The sequence below is a fragment of the Chrysemys picta genome, chromosome 1, assembly GCF_011386835.1.
Source record: "Chrysemys picta bellii isolate R12L10 chromosome 1, ASM1138683v2, whole genome shotgun sequence".
NCBI classification, from domain to species: Eukaryota; Metazoa; Chordata; order Testudines; family Emydidae; genus Chrysemys; species Chrysemys picta.
In genome coordinates, this window is record NC_088791.1 from 132561954 (window position 1) to 132583778 (window position 21825).

The following is a 21825-nucleotide window of genomic DNA, read 5'->3' on the forward strand; positions in this document are numbered from 1 at the left end:
ACTGATGAAGGAAACACATTTTCACTAAACATGTAATTAGACTGTGGAACTCACTGCCACAGTATTACATTGAAGCCAATCATTAAGATTCAAAGAAGGAATGGATGTTTATGTGGATAAAAAGAATATCAAGAGTTACAATAGTCAAGGCAAACCAAGTTTTGGTAAGCATTAAATACCTCGTGCTTCAGGGTTTAAACCAATCTAACTATTAGAGATTAGGAGGAGATCTTTATGAGGGCCAGATTATCTCACATCTGCCTATTGTGGGGTTCTTGAAACTCCCTCTGTGGCATCTGGTGCTAGCCACTGTCAGATCCAGGATACTTCAGTAGAAAGACCATGGCACCAATTCTGTGTAGTAATTCCTTTGATCCTATATACCTGTGTAGTTGATCAGTGTCCAGGACTGTTGTGTGGAATTATCAGGATTGAAACAGATGCATATTGAGTATATGCTGTGGTTACTCATTGCTAAAGCTGGGCAAATAATTCATGACAAATAATTTAGTCAGTGAATTTTTCTTCTTCTCTCTGTTGGTGAATTTTCTGTGAACAGGTTGTGATTTTATCTAACTTTTAAATTAATTGAAATTGTTACCCAAATAACTTTTAATTCCTGTCACAAAGCTTGTTTGCAAACAGTATGTTGTGTGCATTTGAAATGACACTTGTTTTGATTGGGCACATAAGTCACATGGTAAGGTTATGTTCAATAATTGCTGAACAACTCTTCAAAATTAGTATCTACTCCTAGTAGTCATGACTAGAAATTCAGAATTTCTTTTGTGCAAATATTCTGCATTATTCACTTTAAATTAACTTTTCTGATGAATAGGGGGAGGGATAGCTCAGTGGTTTGAGCACTGGCCTTCTAAACCTAGGGTTGTAAATTCAATCCTTGAAGGGGCCAATTAGGGATCTGGGGCAAAATCAGTACTTGGTACTGCTAGTGAAGGCAGGGGGCTGGACTCAATGACCTTTCAGGGTCCCTTCCAGTTCTATGAGATAGGTATGTCTCCACTTATTTATATTTATTCTTGCCTATGTTGTCAAAGGCAGAAAGTGACCACAAAAAAAGATATGAAAAGAGTTGAAGGAAAATTAGTTAAAAATTCAGTTAGCTACACATGCAGGTTTCAGACAACACTTGTCAGTACAGCCTCAATCCTGTACAAATTTACACGTCTTTAACTTTACACGCTGAGAGTAGTTTTAGGGTGTGTCTACACTACACTGCAATTAAAAACCTGTGAGTGGCCCGTGCGGGGCTGTTTCATTGCAGTATAGACTTCCGAGCTCGGGCTGGAGACGAGGCTCTGGGACCCTTCCAACTCACAGGGCCCTAAAGGTACATCTACGCTGCAAAAAAACCCCAAAACCAAGCAAACAAACAAACAAAAATCCCAACCTCCCCCCCCCTCCCCACTCCCATGGCAGCGAGTCTTAAAGGTTTGTCAGTTGACTCAGGCTTGCACTCCATGGCTAAAAATAGCAGTGTATCCCAGTGTACACCTTCCCTGACCAGATCTCAGAGCCCAGGCTCCAGCCTGAACCTGAACATCTACACTGCTATTTTTAGCCCTGTAGTGCAAGCCTGAGTCAGTTAACCTGGGCTCGGAGACTCACTACCGCATTTGCTTTTTTTTGCAGTGCAGATGTACCCTTATTCACCTGTTGAGTAATGCTTTGTCTCATCTTCAGGAAGTGTAAATTCTTTATTGTTTGTAATACTGTAGCACTTAGGATCCCCAGTCATGGATCAGAACACCATTGTGCTAGGTGCTGTACAAACACAGAATAACAAAATGGCCCCTGCCACAATGAGTTTTCAATCTAAGTATAGGAAAAGAGACAACAGATGGATACAGACCAATGTGGGAAACAGTGAGAGAGTGTTAGTCAGTATAATAGGCAGTGATCACAGAACACCAGCAACCTAGCAGATGTCAAGTTTATTGTGGGCATCATGGCAAAGGAGAATTTTCAGGAGGGATTTGAAGGCGGTTGAGAAGTTAGTTTGGCAGCTGTTTCTTGGGAATGCTCCCCAAGCATGAGAGGCAGCATGGGAGAAAGCACAAAGATGTGTGTTTGGGAATTTAACAGTGGGCGATGGAGCCTGGAATCATGGGCCAATTGGAGATGAAAATCAATAGCTTGACAGTGAATGAGAGATAAGAGGTAGGGTGTGGATTGACCTTTAAGTGTCTAGAAAGTGAAGACATGCAGCTTTATGCTTGATATAAAAGAGTTAGGGAAGCCAGTGGAGGGATTCAAGGAGTGGGTTGACTACGGTCAAAGTAAAAAGAACAGGAGTACTTGTGGCACCTTAGAGACTAACAAATTTATTAGAGCATAAGCTTTCATGGACTACAGCCCACTTCTTCGGATGCATATAGAGTGGAATAAATATTGAGGATATATATATATATACACACATACAGAGAGCATAAACAGGTGGGAGTTGTCTTACCAACTCTGAGAGGCCAATTAAGTAAGAGAAAAAAAACTTTTGAAGTGATAATCAAGATAGCCCAGTACAGACAGTTTGATAAGAAGTGTGAGAATACTTACAAGGGGAGATAGATTCAATGTTTGTAATGGCTCAGCCATTCCCAGTCCTTATTCAATCCTGAGTTGATTGTTGATTGTGAATACGGTCAAAGTGACAGCCTGGGACTTTGGTTTTCAACCTTTTTCCATTTGCGGACACCTAAAAATTTTTGAATGGTGGGGCACTCCCCCACGGGTCCACGGACCACAGGTTGCAAACCACTGAACTAGGAAAATGATCGTTGCAGCAGCATTCTGAATGGGTATGTCTGGGGCAAGATTACATTTGTCAACGCCTGAGGACAGGATGTAGGAGTCAAGACACAAGATGATGAGAGCTTGGATGAAAGTCTAATCTGTGTGGATGGATAGGAAAGGCTGTATTTGAGAGATGTTATACAGAGAGAATCTGCGTGATTTAGACATAGCCTGGATTAGAGGACGTAGAGAGAGGTCTGAGTTGAAGATGGCACAGAGGCTATGGTGCTGAGTGACAGGCAGACTGATGGTGTTGTTCACAGGGCTTGAGAAATGTGGTAGAGGAGAGGGCTTGGGGGGAAGATTAGGAGCTCTTATTTAGCCATTTTGAGCTTGGGTTTGGGACTGTCTCTTACCCTGTGTTTATATTGTGCCTGGCCCAATGGAACCCTGATCTCAGATAGGGCATCCCAGCACTACTATCCTACAAATAATGAACAATAATAATAATGGTCTTTGCAGATTGGGGCCTACATTTGTATAAATAAAGGCAATTTTCTCTAAGGCTGAGTGCATTTGAAAAGAACAGCAATCAAGCAGAAGGAGCTCAATTTCATGAAAAGAAAGAATAATCTGTTGTGTCTTTTCAGGTGACTACCAGAATGGAAGAAGAAACGGCTTCTCTGTGTATCTGGGAGAATATTTTGACATTCACTTGGCTTTAGATGGAACTGTGACTCAGGGGGACAAAAGGTAGACAGTGCAACAGTGAATGATGTCAGCTAAAAAGTGTAGCATCTATGTTATTTTGTGCATTACATCCTGAGTCACCTTTATTTTTCTTAACAGGGTTTCCATGCCATTTGCCTCCCATGGGATATTTGTAGAGACCGAGGCAGGTTATTATAAGTTATCCAGTGATGAGCATGGCTTTGTGGTGAAGATTGACATCGATGTGAATATTCAAATACTGTTTACAGAGAAGCACTATAATAAAACCTGTGGCCTTTGTGGCAACTTTAATTACTTTGCCGAAGATGACTTCAGGACGCAGGAAGGTAAGGCTCAAAATATTTACCTTAGATTTTGACATACACTCCAGTAGCATTTTTCTTGAGGGTTGATTCCACAAACAACACCTGAATCTCAGTGATTTAGTAATGAGTTTTCTTCACAAAATTTGGTTACAGTATTGCATTCTGATGTGCCAGTAAGTTATGTGACTAAATCCTTCAATCTTCCTTTTCCTTAAAAATGAATTAGCTTAATCTTTTATCCCTGAGTAAAACAGAGGGATATAGGGATTTTGTTTTCACAAACTTTTACTCTAGAAGTGGTAATGATGGAACTAAAGTCTATATCATGGACTTTCATGGAAAAACTAGCAGAAAGGGTGGATTTACATGGGGAAACACTACTACAGTCAACTCTGTGTTTCCCACATATGAGGCAACTGGGGATAGGAATGGGATTTAAATAACCATAGAAGTGACAGAATGTGTGTCTTGATGGGACATCTGCATAAAAGAATGGCCCTTCCGTGATCCTTTGGGCCTCTCTAACCTAGGCAGCATGCTTCCCTCAGGAGACATGTTGCCTGAGGCTCCTGCTCCACACCAAGGCCTGGTCTTCTGTCTAATACATAAAGGTTTGTAAGTGTGGAGTGGGAACCCCTGGGATTAATGCTGATAGCATCTCTCTGTGGGCTTGACAGGAAATAATGCTACATAGAGTAGCTGTCTCTCAGTGACACATCCTCCCTGCCCAAGACATCTCCCTCAATCTGCAGAGGCCCATTTGTGATACAGAGGTTATGTGGAAGGACATGTGTGTGTTCAGCGAGCAGGAATGATACTGCTTTGGCTCCTCTCCATCCTGTATATGTTTATACAAATTAGCCCCTTCTAGCTCAGCCTACAAATGTAAGGATAGCCCTGGTTTGACTCTAAAAGGCAGTCCTTGATTTCTCTTGCTTCAGAGGGCCTTTTTCATCTTCACTCTAAGCCATTCACTCTATGGAGGAAGAAGGTGTTTCCATTGAACTAAGTGCTTTATAAAGTGGAGAGAGAGCTGAACCAAATAACAGAGAAGAACTTGGTAGTTTTCTAGTAAAGATACCATAAGGATGGCCTGGAAACAGGGGGCACAGTTTCAGTGAATGAAAACCCTAAGTGGGTATAGAATAGTGTGTGCTAAAATGTCTGACCTTGTCTTATTCAATGGAAACAATGAGTGAAAAACCCAGCTCACAAAATTCCAATCTGGGCCTCTGGCACCCTAAAGTTTGGGGGTGTTACAATCTGGAGTCTGATTCAGGCACTTTTCTAGTGACAAAAAACAGAGGCGGAAGAAGTAAGAGCACAGTCAGTGGATTCCATTTCAGGACAGACGGTGGTGTTGCCATCTACTTTGGTTTAGAGTAATGGGACAAAACCCATGAATTAGTAATCCTAAAATGTCAAAGATCTCCTTCTACCACTGCTGCTTGAACTCATAACAACAAGGCTTCCAGAAATGCTGACCCAGCATGGTAGAGTGAATGACAGGGAGACTTTAAAAAATGTATTAAAAATAAAAAGAGGAGAGAAGAATACAAAGGGCGGCGGGGGGGGGGGGGGGGGGAAAGAGGGGTTAATTGCCTGCACCCTTCGATAGCCTGCTGTTGGCGTCTTCCTTGCTGTGTCCCTGTTACACCATGCAGGCTCTAATTCTGCAAGCTGTTTTGTGTGGCCACAAGAGCCCTCCGGGGCAGATCAGCTTGCAGTATATAGGTATAAGTTAGCAGCTCTATCTGGCTTTTAACATGAGCCAAGAGATCTTTCATATAAGCTGATCCAGAAAGCATCAGAATGAACCCTATTAAAATAAGAAATACCATCTGTCTACTCCTGTCCATCATAATTTTACTTGCTGTCTCTTAGTCAAATTAGAAGTGTGTAAGAATCATCCCAACTCAGATTTCAGTAAGAGAGTGACACAGAGATTGGAATGGTCTCTTTCTATGGCTTGATCCTGCAGTCAAAATTCTTGTCGGCTCTGTTATTTCCTGTTAATCTTTTGTCCGTGTTTTGACTGTTGGACTGGGACCCAATGATTGTAATCTATAGGAATAATTATGGTTTCGATCTTTGTTGATAACTGAAGCAAGATCACTTGAGTTTATGAACTAAAATAATAATTAAAAAAACAACAACACATAGAAAAGGACATTGCATAAAGTGTGAGAAGACTGTCAGGTCCTGAAAGACACTGAACTTTGACTTGAGATAAAGTAGCAGCTCTCAGGGTCAGACCCAGAGAAAAAGAGACAGACAACTAATAGTAGAGCCAATTCTTATAGCGCAGCCAAAGAGCACCCAGAATAGCTGAGAGGTGTGTGTGTGCAAAGGTGACATTTGCAACCCTTCAGTCCTGGCCTGTCCAGTCACTGAGCTGGACCTCAGTGTAAATTAGAGCAGTCTCAAGACTGCTCTAATTTCTGTTGTCTGTTGATGACCCTGGGGGCCCATTATAACAGCTGGAGGTCAGTAGGGCACTGGAGAGATGCCCTGAGTCATGATCCCTTTTCAACCCCCAAAGACCATGACCCATGTGGCATAGAAGCTGCTGTAGTGATTTTAGATGACCGGAGTGCCCCTCTATACAGGAAGATCCTTCTGTGACTTGGTGATCCATCTTTAGGACAGCCTTGTACCACTGGAGAATAGGGTCATAATGCTACAATATTCCCAACTTTGGTTTGAAGAACTGAGCACAAAAGTTTGTAGCATTTGGTACCATTTTACATCTGACCAACTGTTGCTTATGTCACAATTTTAACAAAAGTTTTTTTTTTTTATATTGAAAATTATTCCTTCCCCCATTTTAGATATGAAAACCATCTGTGCTTTAAAAAAGTTGGCCGCTTTAGCTCAGAAACAGGGCTGGTTTTGCTTTTACATGACTAACTTCTGATAACACGAGTCTTCTAGTATCGAATGCCACCATCTATTCATCCATTGGCCCCTCGTGGGAGGACTCAGTGTGCTTTTATCATTGCATAGCAGGCCAGAGATGGCAAATGAGGAAGGAAGGCATGAGTGGAGAGAAAAGGAATTTTAAATTTAGTAAACTGTGTATATTCATGTTTATTTGATCATTTCCCTTGTTTGTCTGTACTGTGACTCCTTCCTTTGGTTCTGTACGGAAGCTTAGAGTCAGGCAAAATAATCATACCAGTTCCTTGTGACCTTCAAATTTATGACTCTCATTCTGGAATGAACTTTAGGGAGTAAGTAGTGTGGCAAACCCATGACATCTCAGGATGTCACTATGCTGCACACCATGGCTGCTTGGCATTTCATAGAAATATAGAAGTGTAGGACTGGAAGGGACCTCGAGAGGTCTTCTAGTCCAGTGGTTCTAAGCCAGGGGCATGCGTACCCCTGGGGGTACACAGAGGTCTTCCCTGGGCACATCAACTAATCTAGATATTTGCCTAGTTTTTTTAAGTGAGGTGAAACGAAGACAAGTCAGACTCCTGAAAGCGATACAATAGTCTGGAAAGGTTGAGAGCCACTGTTCTAGTCCAGTCCCCTGCACTCAAGGCAGGGATTATCTAGACCATCCCTGACAGGTGTTTGTCTAACCTGCTCTTACAAACCTCCAATGATGGAGATTTCACCACCTCCCTAGGCAATTTATTCCAGTGCTTAACTACCCTGACAGTTAGGAAGTTTTTCAAGTTTACAAGGAGGAGGGAGAAAAATTGTTCTCGTTAACCTCCGAGGATAGGACAAGAAGTAATGGGCTTAAATTGCAGGAAGGGATGTTTAGGTTAGACCAGGGGTTGGCAACCTTTGGCATGTGGCCTGTCAGGGAAATCCTTTGGCAGGCCGGGACAGTTTGTTTACCTGCAGCGTCTGCAGGTTCGGCTGGTCGCAGCTCCCACTGGCCACAGTTCGCCGTTCCAGGCCAATGGGGGCTGCGGGAAGCGGTGCGGGCCAAGGGATATGCTGGCCGCCGCTTCCCACAGCCCCCATTGGCCTGAAACAGCGAAGTGCGGCCAGTGGGTGCTGCAATCGGCCGAACCTACAGACGCTGCAGGTAAACAAACCGTCCCGGCCCGCCAGCGGATTTCCCTGACAGGCCACATGCCAAAGGTTGCCAACTCCTGGTCTAACCTAAACATCTCTTCCTGCAATTTAAGCCCATTACTTCTTGTCCTATCCTCGGAGGTTAACGAGAACAATTTTTCTCCCTCCTCCTTGTAACAACCTATTATGTACTTGAAAACTGTTATCATGTCCCCTCTCAGCCTTCTCTTCTCCAGACTAAACAAGCCCATTTTTTTTTCAATCTTCCTTGGTAGGTCATGTTTTGTAGACCTTTAATGATTTTTGTTGCTCTTCACTGGACTGTCTCCAATTTGTCTACATCTTTCCTGAAATGTGGTGCCTGGAACGGGACACAATGTTCCACTTAAGGCCTTATCAGCATGGAGTAAAGTGTGAGAATTACTTCTTGTGTCTTGCTAACAACACTCCCGGTAACATCCCAGAATGATGTTCACTTTTTTTGCAACAGTGTTACACTGTTGACTCATATTTAGCTTGTGATCCATTATGATCCATTATGACCCCCAGATCCCTTTCTGCAGTCATTTTCCATTTTGTATGTGTGCAACTGATTGTCCCTTCCTAAGTGGAGTACTTTGTGTTTGTCCTTATTGAATTTCATCCTATTTACTTCAGGCCGTTTCTCCAGTTTGTCCAGATCATTTTGAATTTTAATCCTATCCTCCAAAGCACTTGCAACCCCTCCCAGCTTGGTACTGTCCGCAAACTTTATAAGTGCACTGTCTATGCCATTATCTAAATCATTGTTGGAAATATTGAACAGAACCAGACCCAGAACTGATCCCCACAGGACTCCACTCAATATTCTCTTCCAGCTTGACTGTTAACCACCGATAACTACTCTCTGGGAATGGTTTTCCAACCAGTTATGCACCCACCTTCTAGGAGGTCCATCTAGGTTGTATTTCCCTAGTTTTTTTTTTATGAGAAGATCATGCAAGATGGTATCAAAAGCCTCACTAAAGTCAAGATATACCATGCCTACCACTTCCCCCTATCCACAAGGCTGGTTACCCTGGCAACATCAGGGATACAATCATGCTCCTCCTGCTCCAAAGGCACAGGCCCTTGCTACTGAAGCTATAGGAGCAACTCCAACTGTTGGTAGCAGTAGAGGGTCCATCAGGCACAGGTACACAGTTCTGATTCCACTCAGTAAGGAGCAGTGGTGCACTGATACTTACAGTGAGCCAGTTCCTGCTATGGAGATGTTTTCAAGTTCTGTCATGGTTTGTAAATGAAATGTAATATGTTAATCTCATCCTGGCCACTTTCTAAGACCCTGCAGGTTTAACTGACAGGCAGTCTTTGCTCAGGTCATTAGTGCACAGCTGCAACCCTCTTTCCCAGTGCTCAGCTATCTATTGAGGTACTTCCTGGTAGCCAAAGCATCTGTACACCTCACAGTGACTGATGGATTTGTATCCTCATGACAGCATTGCGAGATAGGGAAGCACTGTCCCCATTTTACAGATGGGAGACTGAGGCACTGGGGAAACTAAATGATTTACACAAGATCATGCAGAAACTATGGGGTAGAATAGGCATTTTGATCCTGCATCTCCTCACATCTAGGCTAGAGCTGGAACTATGGAACCATCCGGCAGTGATACTTGGTGATGGATGCTGTAAGTCAGGATTAAGGCGCATTTGCAGTGCTGTGTGAAAAAGTTCACTCTACTTAATTCAAGCCAGGCCTATTATCCCCTCACTTTCAAGAGCATAACTTTATACACAAATATTTATCTTACATGAATCCCGGTGCCTTTCTAGGGATATGGATTCTTTGGCCAGGACAGCAATAGGAAACATGCAGCTGGGAATCTCTCCCCAGATAATGAATGCACTCGTAATAAAACAACACATGTGGCTACTTTTTGGACAAGGGCCTGATATTCTGAGTCTGCTCCAATTCTGAGTCTGAATATTGGCAGGCCACACTCTGCTGCCCTTAAGCTCCTGAGATGTGGGCTATCGCATGCCATTGCTTGGTAAGTGTAAGGTAAACTAGACAGATATAGCAACTGTGAATGATATCTAATGCTTTGAGTAGTGTTGAGAGGTTTTCAATATTGTCTTCCCAGATGTTCAGATGCAGCATAAATGTACTTGAATAATAATGCAACTTTGCATCTGTATAGTGGCTCCTATCAAAGGATTTCAAAGTTCATTCCCAACTTCAGTGAAGCAAGACTCCATAAATAACATCCCTGTGAGGCATCCAGTCATTTTACAGATGAGCCATGGAGAGGTTAAGTGACTGACCCAAGATCACACAGGAAGTCTGTAGCAGATCCAGAAACAGAGCTGAGCTCTCCTGACTCCTAGACCTGTACTTTATTAATACCCTACTGCCTGTCGAGGTGCAAGAGAAATGAAAGGGAAACCTGCTGAAATTGTCAGAACTGACGAGTGATCTTGAGTCCCCACCTTCAAAAATTCTAAAGGGGCCTGATACGCAGACAGCATTGAGCGCCTACCCTCTAAAAGTCAGAGTTATGCAACTAGAACTAGAAAAACCTTTCTTGCATACAACATGGCAATATGTTTTTTCCATAGCACAGAGAAACATGAGGGCAGCAATGTCAGAGCAATATGTGCACAGACAGATAAACTGAACATTGAAAACAAGAGATCTAAGGTCATAAAATGTTTCTGTTAAAGTTGACTCATGGAGCCAGAGAACAAGTTCCAAGTGGAAGTTGCTAAGGCTCCCAGAATGTTTGGAATGATTCTCAGTAGTGCCAGGAAGCAGGTGTGATCTGACCCTCTCCTTGAGATCTATCTTCTGACATGTCTAATAAGCAGCATTGTCAGTAGCCTTGAAAAAGACTATGGGCCCTATTTTCCAACACAGGGACTGTACTAATAGGGCATCCAATTCCCATACTTTTATCAACACATGCACACACAGGGTGGGAATTTTTAAGGCACTTCAGTGTTGGTTTAACTCTGCTCCCATTGAAGTCAATGGGAGTTTTACCATTTTCTTCAATGTGAGGTGAGTTAGACCAACTGAGTGCTTTAGAAAATCCCACCCCTATCGTACAAAGGGCAGTGGATGAGTGATTTTGATGTGCTATTAACTGAACATTGTTCTCCAAAGTGTCTGCCAAAGGTGATGAGACTGCATTAGAGCAGGGAAGAGTGGTTTAAGAAACCTTTAAGTATTAGAAAATGTGCCAGGAATTGATGAAACTTCAGTACTGGTTGAAATCAGATTTTCAGCACCTCATTAAATGTCTGAAAAACTACTCAGCTAAACCAAAATACCTTTTAAAAAAGAACTAAATTATATGCTACCAAAAAGTGAAAGGAACTCTGCACAAAGAAGCAGATAATGGTGTTCTACAGCTGTATAGATGGGTTCAGAGTAGGAAACTAGTTATCCCTAAAGGTTCAGTTAATTGTCTTATCTATGTGCTTAAGAAGTTCCATGCTTTCCCTTGGCTTCCTTGTTCCCCCTTAATTTTATATTTTATTTCCCCCTCCACCAGAGTGCCCCCTCTCCTCTGCTCCCTTTACCTCCAAATATGGTTTAGTAGAATGACAATGAGTTTTATGGGGTTAACATGGTAATCTTAGAATTCAGTTCTTATCTCAGCGGGAAGCATTCTGTACATACCAGAGATAATTCTGTCACTCATTTTTTGTACTCCTACAAGGTATGTGAAGTATCTGAGAATCATCTAGCTCATTGATATTAATATGTAAAGGGGAGGATGGTTTGGTGACTCCTCTCCAAAATGTCCATCTGCAGAAACATGTAAAGGTCCATTACCTATATTCTCCAATGTACCTAAATGGCCATACGATGACTTTACAAGAGGCAATGACTTCACACACATCTCTGTTGGTGCTCAATAGGAGTTAGATGGCTAGTTGCCTTTTGAAAGTCTCCCTCATTTTTTTCAGAAGATATTTTGGAACACAGAAAATGGAAATGGCTCAGTATCAAATATTTTAGAAGATAAAACAGACACAAATATCCACTTGACTGTTGGGAGTTAATGATGAGCCAGGTCAGAACAAGAAAGAGCCTTGTGCTAGGGCTCATCTGATAGCTGCTTACCTCTCAATACCATTATTGCATCCCATGTCTTGATTTGAGGAACACCTGAGACAAACAGTCTGGGTTGCCCACTGCCTTGAGCCTACTGTAGTCATATCTGTACAAAGTGCCATCAAATACAAATAACACACTGGAGAAGGCAGTGGAGAATCAGACTCCTTTGCTGTTTTTTTCCTTTCTCTCTTTCATTGTCTTCTTCCTACAGGCAACCTAACTCAGTATTCAAATGTTTAGATGCCGGCTTTAAATATTTAAGCATCTATCAGGGTTGATTAGGTATACTTATTCCTGCCGCAAGACGGAGGGCTGGACTAGATGACCTCTCAAGGTCTCTTCCAGTCCCACATTTCTATAATTCTCCCTCACTCATCTCCTTCAGTCTCCGATTTAGTGAGCAATGATTCTCAAACTGTTTAACCTGGACAGGGCCCCAATCCTGCACTTGACTCAAAGGGAGAGCAGCAGTCCACCTTCCTGGAGCCTCCTTGAAGTTGCTGGGATTCTGTGTGGATGCAGCAGCTTGTCCCTGTACAGTCAGGACACTGCTCTGTAATGTCACTGTCCATTCCTCCTTCAACTTCCTCCTTAAGACCCACTTCTATCATGAATCCTAAGAAAACTGTCAACTATTAGTAGCAAGACAAAGGGCAAGTGAGGAAAGATGATACTTATTTGAGAAATACATATTCCTTGTAGTTTTTATTCCTGTCCTCCCTGTGTCCATCATATGTTGCTTGTCTACTCAGACTGTGAGTTTTGGGGCAAGGCCTGTGCCTTTGTTTGTATTTGGAAAGTACATCATACGGGCTGTTGCTGCCACTGTAATGTATCCTAACACATTACAGGGACTGTTACAATCCAGATAGAAAATAACTGCTTCTCTACATGAGGAGCTGTGTGTGGTTGGCAAAAGGGGTTTGAAATGGAGGATTGGGTTTTATCACGTCAGACCCTCCCAGAGGTGGCCGTTATACCAATTGGGCAGGGGCAGGCTGGAGAGCTCAATATGCTATATACAGCTTTAGATTTGAAGGTGCCAGTTGTGGTTAGTCCTAGTGAGGAAAAGATCTGATGACAGTTGAGTAAGAGAGACTTAAGGATGCTGCTTGAATTAATTTTCTTGTGTGTCTATTTAGTGTCGCTGGTTATTATGTATTGTTCATAACGAAACCATGCACGTCCTGCTCTTAACATCTGGAGACCAGGTCTGCACGTGTTCGGCATGTCTCGTTATGCTGTTTAAAATGCTTTGGGAGTGTGGTCTATGGGATAGGAGACCTGGGTTCTGATCCCAGCTGAGACTTTCCCGAGTTCATGCTTTAGCTCTTGGTGCCTCTGATTCCCTTCCCGTTCCTTATCTATTTATAGCATAAACTTTTCAGGGGCAGGGACTGCATCTCACTGTGGGTCTATCTACATTGCAATTAGACACCCACAGCTGGCCCATGCCAGCCAACTTGGGCTTGGGGGGCTGGGGATGTGGGGCTGTTTCATTGCTGTGTAGACTTCTGGGCTTGGGCTGGAGCCTGAGCTCTGGGACCCTCCCACCTTGCAGGGTCCTAAAGCCAGGAATCCAGCCTGAGCCCAAACATCTGCACTGCAATTAAACAGCCGCTTCGCCCGAGCCCTGCAAGCACGAGTCAGCTGGGATGGGCCAGCCATGGGTGTCTGTCTGCAGTGTAGGCAGACCCTTTGTGTTTGGTAGATGGGACCTCCATCTCAGTTGGGGCTCTAGGTGCTACTGTGAATATGTAATTAATAATCATCATAAGTAAAATATTCTGGACCTTTGGGGATAGTTTGAACAATATTTAATGAGTTGCTGAGAGCAAAGGCTTTTGCTCTAATATCAGCTACAGACAACGGGTCTGTGCATGTGAATATTTATAGTACTGTGATTTTAAGATTGACTCCTTTCCCTGCTCCTTTCAGAACACTGGAAAAGGCAAGTCCCTTTTAATAAATGCACTGTTTGTGTGTGTGTATATTGTGGTAGTGCCTAGGAGCCCCAGTCTCAGACCAGGACCCCATTGTGTGAGGCCCTGTGCAAGCACCGAACAAAAAGATGGTCTCTGCCTCAAACAATTTACAGTTTGACCTCAAATTGGGTTGACAACTGGATCTTGTGGGGAGGGGAGATTAGAGTCCTAGAATTTAAGGCTAGAAGAGACCACCAAATCATCTAGTCTGACCGCATGCACATCATAGGCCACCAAAGCCCATCCAGTTACCCTTGAATTGAGCCCAACAACCTGGATTAGATGATAGCCCTCAGGAGACTAAACTTCTGTGTGCCATAGGCAGAGATGTGCACCTGTGCCTGAGAGCCCTGCAATGGCAGGGAATTGATTAGTTGGGATGAGCCCAGATGATCCTAGCAAGTGTCTTGCATGTCACCCTGCAGAGGAAGGTCAAAACAATGCAATTTTGATCTGGGGGAAAATTCCTTCCCCATCCCCAAAATGGTGATCACTTACCTCCTGAACATGTGGTTGAGACTCACCAGCCAAGCAGCTGAGAGAGAGAATTTATTGGTGGGGGAAGGGGAATGTCCTTCCTGACCACAGAGGTTTAGGGACATAAGACTGGAATGGACCCCTAGGGCTGCTGACCCCAGTCTCCCATCCTCACAGGTAATCCTGTCATACACCGCCACCCGTACATTTATCAAGCTCTATCTTAAAGCTAATTTAGTTTGCCCCCACTACTCCTATTGGGAGGCTGTTCCAACACGTCACTGCTCTGATGGCTAGAAAACTTCTAATTTTCAGCCTGAATTTATTCATGGCCAGTTTATATCCATTTGTTTGTATGTCAGCATTTTTCTTTAACTTAAATAGCTTTTCTTCCTCCCTGGTATATACCCCCTCTGATGTGATGTACTTTCAGAGAGCAATCATCATCCCTCTCAGCCTTCACTGCTCTCCATTCTCAGCTGGCATGCTGTTAGAATGTTGCTTACTGTGACTGAGGACAGGTCTACACTACGGGGAACAGTCGACCTAAGTTACACAACTCCAGCTACGTTATTCACGTAACTGGAGTCGACGTAGCCTAGGTCAACCTTTTGCGGTGTCTATGCTGGGCTGGGTTGATGGGAGAAACTCTCTCGTTGACTTACCGTATGCTTCTCGTTCTTGTGGAGTACCGGAGTCAACGGGAGAGCAATCGGCAGTTGATTTAGCAGGTCTTCACTAGACCCGCTAAATCGACCCCTGGTGGATGGATCACTGCGCGTCAATCCCCTGGTAGGTGGAGATGAGCCGTGAGTAGTGCACTGGTTACTGGATCAGCCCGTCCCATAAACATAGAGAAGCATGTATTTGCCCAGGACAGACTGGGAAATTGACTTCTGGAAAAAGCCCTCCTGACTAGTACAGTATTGCCAGCTACAAATGTTCAAAATGCCTGAATCAGACCTCAAACATCATTGCATTAAAAATCATGAGACTATTAAAATAACAACTGTTGGGATCACATTGGATATGCTTGGGGAACATTTTCAAGCTTTTTTCTGCACCCATGAGGGCTAGAAACTGACTTAAAGAAAAGAAAGGAAAAAAAAAAAGAGAAAAAGCAGAGTCTCTCTTCACATGACTCCAGGAGCTGGACCTTTAAGAAAACATCAAAAATCACAAGCGTCACAACAATATTCAAGAGTTGGCAAGTCAAGCTATGTGAAATTAAGCACTTTACAGCAGCAATAGATGGAGAGAAAGAGGTGTTCCCCTTGTAAGTGGCTGGAAGATGGAGAAGGAAGGAATGGTGAAGGCATGAAATAAGCCCCCGCGTCAACAAGAGGGAGTGGAAGGAGAGGGGTTGTAGCTTCCTCTTCCCAGTAGCTAGCAGCCACAGGGCCTAAATCCCCACAGCCTAGCACAACCATGCCAATACAAAGTGGGTGTCAAATTCTACCGAATTAAACAATGGTTTTACATAGGTGGAATTGACTCCACATGATACAACACAGCAGTGAGGTCCAATAAATGCACTAATCCTTCAAAGGGCAATGACCCAAAGAATTACGAGATGTGAAAGGTTAAAAAAATGGTTGCAGAAAGAGGGGGAAATTGAGCTGCTGTCAGGAACGCTTCTATCTTAGTTGGGAGGTGGAAGGTGACTTAATTATTTTGTTTCAATCTCTAATTTCTATTATTTGTATTAAAAAAAAAACACAGAAAAAACACCTCAATGCACTTAGGCTCCAAGCAGAATTTATCTGACCAGCAAATAACATCTAGAATGTAGTTAAATAATTAATCTCTTCCTGTAGAGTTGAGCAATGATGGGAACTGCCTCCCACAGCCATTAGCACTAATCTGCCTTGTCTGTTCGTTGTGTGGGGAGGTGATTGTAGAAGAACTCCATGCTGGATTCAGTCCTGATTGCTCTGGGTAGTTTTCCATAAACAATCTGTTACTTGGAAGGGGAATACTTTAACGTTGTAGATTGATTAAAACACAATTCATGAGCGTCTCAAATTCACAAAGTCAGTGCAGGTCCTTAGTTACTCAAGCCCCTAAACACCTGTCTCCTTCCCTTTTTCATGATTCACAGGGACCCTGGTCGAAAGCAGCTATGATTTTGCTAATTCCTGGGCATTGCACAGTGAAGATAAGCGATGCAAAAGAGTGCCTGCTCCAAGCAACACCTGCAATATTTCATCCGAATTTGCAGATAAGGTTGGTGCCATACCAATAGACTGTGAGCCCAGTCCTGCTCCTATTGAAGCCAGTAATAGTTTTATTCCTGGGAACCTACTTGTTAGAGCATGATCCTGCAAAGTCTGGAGTGTCTTCATCTCCCATTAACTTCCAGGGTGATTTCAGGTGCTTAGCTCCACACATGATTGGCCCTAATAGTCTGAATCAAGCTTCAGAAGTCGCATATGCCCAGTACTACAGCACCAGTCTTTATGTAGGTGGAGCTTCACACTCACTCAGGCCTTTGTCTGAGGGCAGGGCTATACTACAAATGCTTAGTTACTCCACCTCCCCACGAGGTGGTAGCTCTGTTGGCGGGAGAAGCTCTCCTGCTGACATAGTGCTGTCTTATACGGGGGGAGAGGGGTTAAGGTCAGTTAAACTATGTCACTTAGGGGTGTGGATTTTTCATACCCCGAGCGACATAGTTATACTGAAGTATGTGTGTAGTGTAGACCTGGCCTAAGAAGAAGAAGAATAGTTCAGTGGTTAAGGGCTTATCCTGGGATTTGTGACAGCTAGGTTCAATTCCCTACTCTCCCACAAATTTTTCCTATGTGATCTTGGGCAAGTTACTTAATGTCTCTGGATATGTCTACACAGCAACTAGACACCCATGGCTGCCCCGTGCCAACCAGCTGAGGCTTGCAGGGCTCGGGCTGCAGGGCTGTCTCATGGCTGTGTAGCCTTCCAGGCTCAGGCTGAAGCCCTGGCTCTAGGACCCTGTGAGGTGGGAGAGTCCCAGAGCTGGGGCTTCAGCCCAAGCCCAGAAGTCTACACTGCGGTGAAACAGCCCCACAGATCCAGCCCTGCGAGCCCGAGTTGGGTGGCACGGGGCAGCCGCGGGTGCTTAGTTGCTGAGTAGACATACTGTCTGTGGCTTAGTTCCCCATTGTAAAATGGGGATAATAGCACTTTCCTACTTCACAGGGGTGTCATGAGGATAAGTCCATTAAAGATAATGAAGCGCTCAGATACTGTGGTGCTGATGGGGGACCATATTTGTATCAACTTAACATTAGTAAGAATAAGCTTTTACAAAACCAGTAGAAATATTTCTGTGGCTTTTTAAATACCAATGGGAGCAGTTTCTTTTTAAGAAACATCCCCCTGAACTGCTAGCAGCTCAGTCATTGCAGCAGCCCTGTGCTAGTGCCCTGAAGGTGAAATAGGCTAAAACTAATTACAAAGAAACATGCACATTCCTAGCCTACCTGGGTTTTTTTTAAAGCAGTGGGAGATGCAAAAAGTAAACAGCATGAACTCTGACCCATGAAGGAAATGTTTTCAATGAACTGCAGTTCAAGAGCCTCTAATGGCCTGCAGAGCAGCTGTGGGTGGTGTATGGAAAGTCGGCTGGTCAACTGGTGCTGTCTCTCCTCTCTTCCCCAGCTGCTAGACTTCATTAAAAGAAGCTAAAACTACACGACAATGCACTTTTTTGGATATTACTGTTCTACATTGGCAAGGGTCACAGGGATGTTATATCGTTATCAATAGGAGGGAAGGTTGGCTGTATGCTCATGACCATGAGGGGAAGTGTCCATGAGACAATCTGTGTAGTACCATGTGGTCTGCACTATGAAAATATTTCAGAAGGCCTGATCTGAAGTGTAATTTGTAATGCAGGCAAAGAGGTTTGGTCCTGATCTTGTGATGAGATGCATACAGGCAGGTCTGTGTGGAACCAGTGATGTTCCTGCATGGATCTCATTACAGGGTCGGGCCCTGATACTGAAAAAAATGTATTTTTAATATGATGTGTCCCTTTGATCCAGCAACTCCTGTTCACTGGTTTAACTAATACCCAGGGGCACCAAACCTTTGTGACAGTGTGATTTGGCAGCTTTTCAGGGGCGACAAGTCTCTACATAATTTCCATCTCAACGGGTGTGCATTTGATTGACAGCAAATGCACAGTCCCACAAAATTTACTTCTGCTCAGATCTTCTTTGAAAGAGGAACAGAAATGCTTTATTGTTTGAGCTTCCTACCACTAAAAATCTGCAGCTGATCAATTCTGTCCCCACTGAATAGTTAGGGGATGAGGGCAGCCAGGGGCTGCATTTTATGGCTCTTAGTTGCACTTGGGAATCTGTTACAGGTGCAATGCAAGTCAGTCTAATCGGTCATCAGAGAATTGTCCTTAGTACAATACATGTGCTGCTTGGGCATGCCACGATCACCCTGCTAACTGGTTTAGTAGTGACATTTGCTGGAGAATACTTTTAGGGCCATTCTGCTGATTGCAGTGCCAGATGCAAATGGAGACTGGCCTCGTGGTACCCCCAGATTTTCATATTATCACAATACTGTTCTGACCAACATCTGGACACCGAGGGTGGAAAAATCCCCTCAGTAATACAGCTTATGCCTAGTTAGTGAACATCCTCTTTTTCTCTTGCCATTACCCACCCTAGCAGTTTCCTCTGAAGGCTGCATAAAAATAATCCTGGGCTGTGGCCAAAGAAGCACTGGGCAAGGCTCAGGAGGGCTGTGTGCAAAGGTGCCACTTATATCCTGCCTATATCCTGAGCCAGCAATGTGTGTCCTTGGTTGCCCAATGCTGAACAGAGCTTGCCTGAAGGCTGCTCTAAACTGCATCAGGTGCCAAGAGCACTTGGGGGATATTCTGGCACCAGGAGATCACCAGTGTGTAAGGAGGCCTCAGTCATGCCTCTTTTTTTCCACAGCTGCTGCAACAGGTGCTGCCTTAGTAGCTGCTCTGGTGACTCCATGTTCCCCAAGGATTCCCCGAGGCAGGGGATCCTCAAATTAGTCATCATGGGGGTAGCGTTGTTTTTCTGGAGTGATGCAAAGATGCTGTGACTCAGCCAAGGGTCTTTCCCTTGGGCTCCATCCCTTTTTTGCCTCTGCTTTGCAGGTATAAATATGCCCTCTGTTTCCATTAGGCATGCAGTAAACACGTACAAATCCTCACTGCTTTAGGAACAAAGCAGTTATTTAAGAGTTCACGTACTGTGCATTCAGTATTACAGAGTGTGGTGGTTATGGTGAAATCAATTTTTAACCCATTTAGTGCTAATCTTGTGTACGCTGGTTTGAATTTGGAGTAAGTCGGCTGACTTTGGCATAGCTCTAGATTGACAGTGATAGAACTGTGATCAGAATTTGGCTGAGTAGTTGGAAACTCGGGGCTAATCTAGATCAATGCTTTTTAAGTTGGGCCTAAGATGATAGAGGAAATACGATGTAGAAAGTTCCTGCTCTGGGGATATTTGATTGTTCATTACTCAGCCACACAGCGGAGGAGCTTACTTATGTTCAGAGGAGCTTCTGGCTATTTACACAGACCCCTAAACCTTTTGAGCCTCTGAATAACGATATTCCTATTAAGCATTCTAAAATTCATCGGAATGTACTTGCAACCCCAAACTTGTAGCCCCAGGCCCCTAGAATCTAGAGAATTGGCTGTGGAAATGTGTTAACTATGGATGCAAGTGGAACCCTGCCTACCCCATCTGGTATGTCTTCACTGCAATCAGAGGTGTCATTGTGGTACATGGAGACATACCTGAGCTAACTTTCAGCTAGAGCTGGGTGACATTTTTCAGATTAATTATTTATTTACCAAAAAATGCAGTTTTGATTGACCTGGAACAAGTCACAAATTTGACAGAAATTTGCCAAAAATACAATAGTTTTGGTTAAAATATTTTTTGGGGGACTGGGAAGGAGGCCTTACAACTGTTAGCCTAGCTTTTAGAGAACTCACCTGGGATGTAGTAGACCTGGATTCAATTCCCCCCTCTGCCTGATGTGGAGAGGGGATTTGAACAGGGGTCCCCCAACTTCCCTGAAGAGTGCCCTAATCACTGAACTATGAGATATTCTGGGTTGTCTCTCCTCTCTCCTGCTGAAGCTGTTCCACTCTTTATAAATAATTAGACCTTGGAGCAGGGACTTAACGCTCGGGTCTTCCACATCCTAGGTGAGTGCCCTGACCACTAAACTCCAGAATAATCCTCACTCTTTCTCTGGTCCAATAACTGTTCATTGTCATTCATAGTGGTAGTTCATAGTAATGGATAATGACAGTGAACATCTTTTTCCTAAGCCTGAGTTTAGGACTATGGAGAGTTTACCTTGGTTTCTGAGTTGATAGAAATCTGCCTTATTTATGGTGCTAAGGCTCTGTGAGACCTGCTGGGTTTGGTTTGCTTGACTGCACCAAAATACAAACCCATTCTAAAACTGGTTGGAACTGCAGTGTGGATGAGGCTTTGGTGCCTGGAACAGTTCTTATAACTGATTGGGGCCACTGGAGCTTTGTCTATCAAAATCAGTTTGAATTTGTTGGAAAATTCTGCCATTGTAGACAAGGCCACAGCAATCCCCCAGCCCTGGCCTTGATTTTAAAGCAGAATGAGCACAGTTTACAGAGTGGATTAGAATTTACAGTTGCTTCTATATAAACCACGTTAAATATTGCTGCTTTGCAAGACGACATTTGCTCCGCAGGCCAATGAAATGAGCTTCTCTATTCTGTGAATTCCTGAGCCCACAGCATTTGACAAACATTGACTCAATTTATTCACTGCCATGAATAAACGTTGTACTATTAATAGAAGTCCAGCAAAAGTGAGAGCTTGCTGAAGAATTCCGATCTTTTCAATCAAGAAACAGATTCCTTTGTTTGCTAGCTTCAGCTTCAGGAATGCAAATCTCCCCCATCTCTCAGCCCTTTTGGATCTGAGGCAGTCAGCTGGTAGGGGAAGAAAACAATAGCTTTGGTTCATGTCATTTCTCTCCCCCATCTAGATCTGGAGTTCTTGTCTTTTCTTCCCCCACAAATTGCTGTTTCAAACCATGTCTCTGTAGAGATGCCTCACAATTTGATTTGTTTAACAAATGCTTTGGAAGATGAACAGCTCTATGGGCCTGATCCAAAGGCAAAACTAGAGCTCTTGCATTGACTTCAATAAAAAGCCTGGCATTAAGTATGACAAACAGTGGAGCCCTGTAAATTGGTTTGAAAAAATGGAATTGCCTGGATACAGATTACTCATGACAAGATGAAAACTCTGACAGGGAAACTGTCTGGGTGCAGGGGTAATAGTAAGAGGAGTTGGGGGAGGACAGCTCCTGCTGCTTTCCCAGATTTCCTCTTCTGCTGTGGCTAGTGAGGTGAGCACTTCCCAGGCAGGAGAAGCTGAAGTTG

At 43.6% G+C, this 21825-nt stretch overlaps 1 protein-coding gene across 2 annotated transcripts in view; it reads left to right on the forward strand.

The window, feature by feature from the left end:
* Window positions 1–21825, forward strand: part of VWF (von Willebrand factor) — a 247614-nt gene that overhangs the window by 11302 nt on the left and 214487 nt on the right. For both annotated transcript variants that reach the window (XM_008165463.4, XM_065570815.1), the window contains exons 4-6: window positions 3402–3504; window positions 3601–3809; window positions 16498–16622. In XM_008165463.4, the coding sequence (XP_008163685.2) occupies window positions 3402–3504; window positions 3601–3809; window positions 16498–16622 (437 nt within the window). The remainder of the gene's footprint in view (window positions 1–3401; window positions 3505–3600; window positions 3810–16497; window positions 16623–21825) is intronic.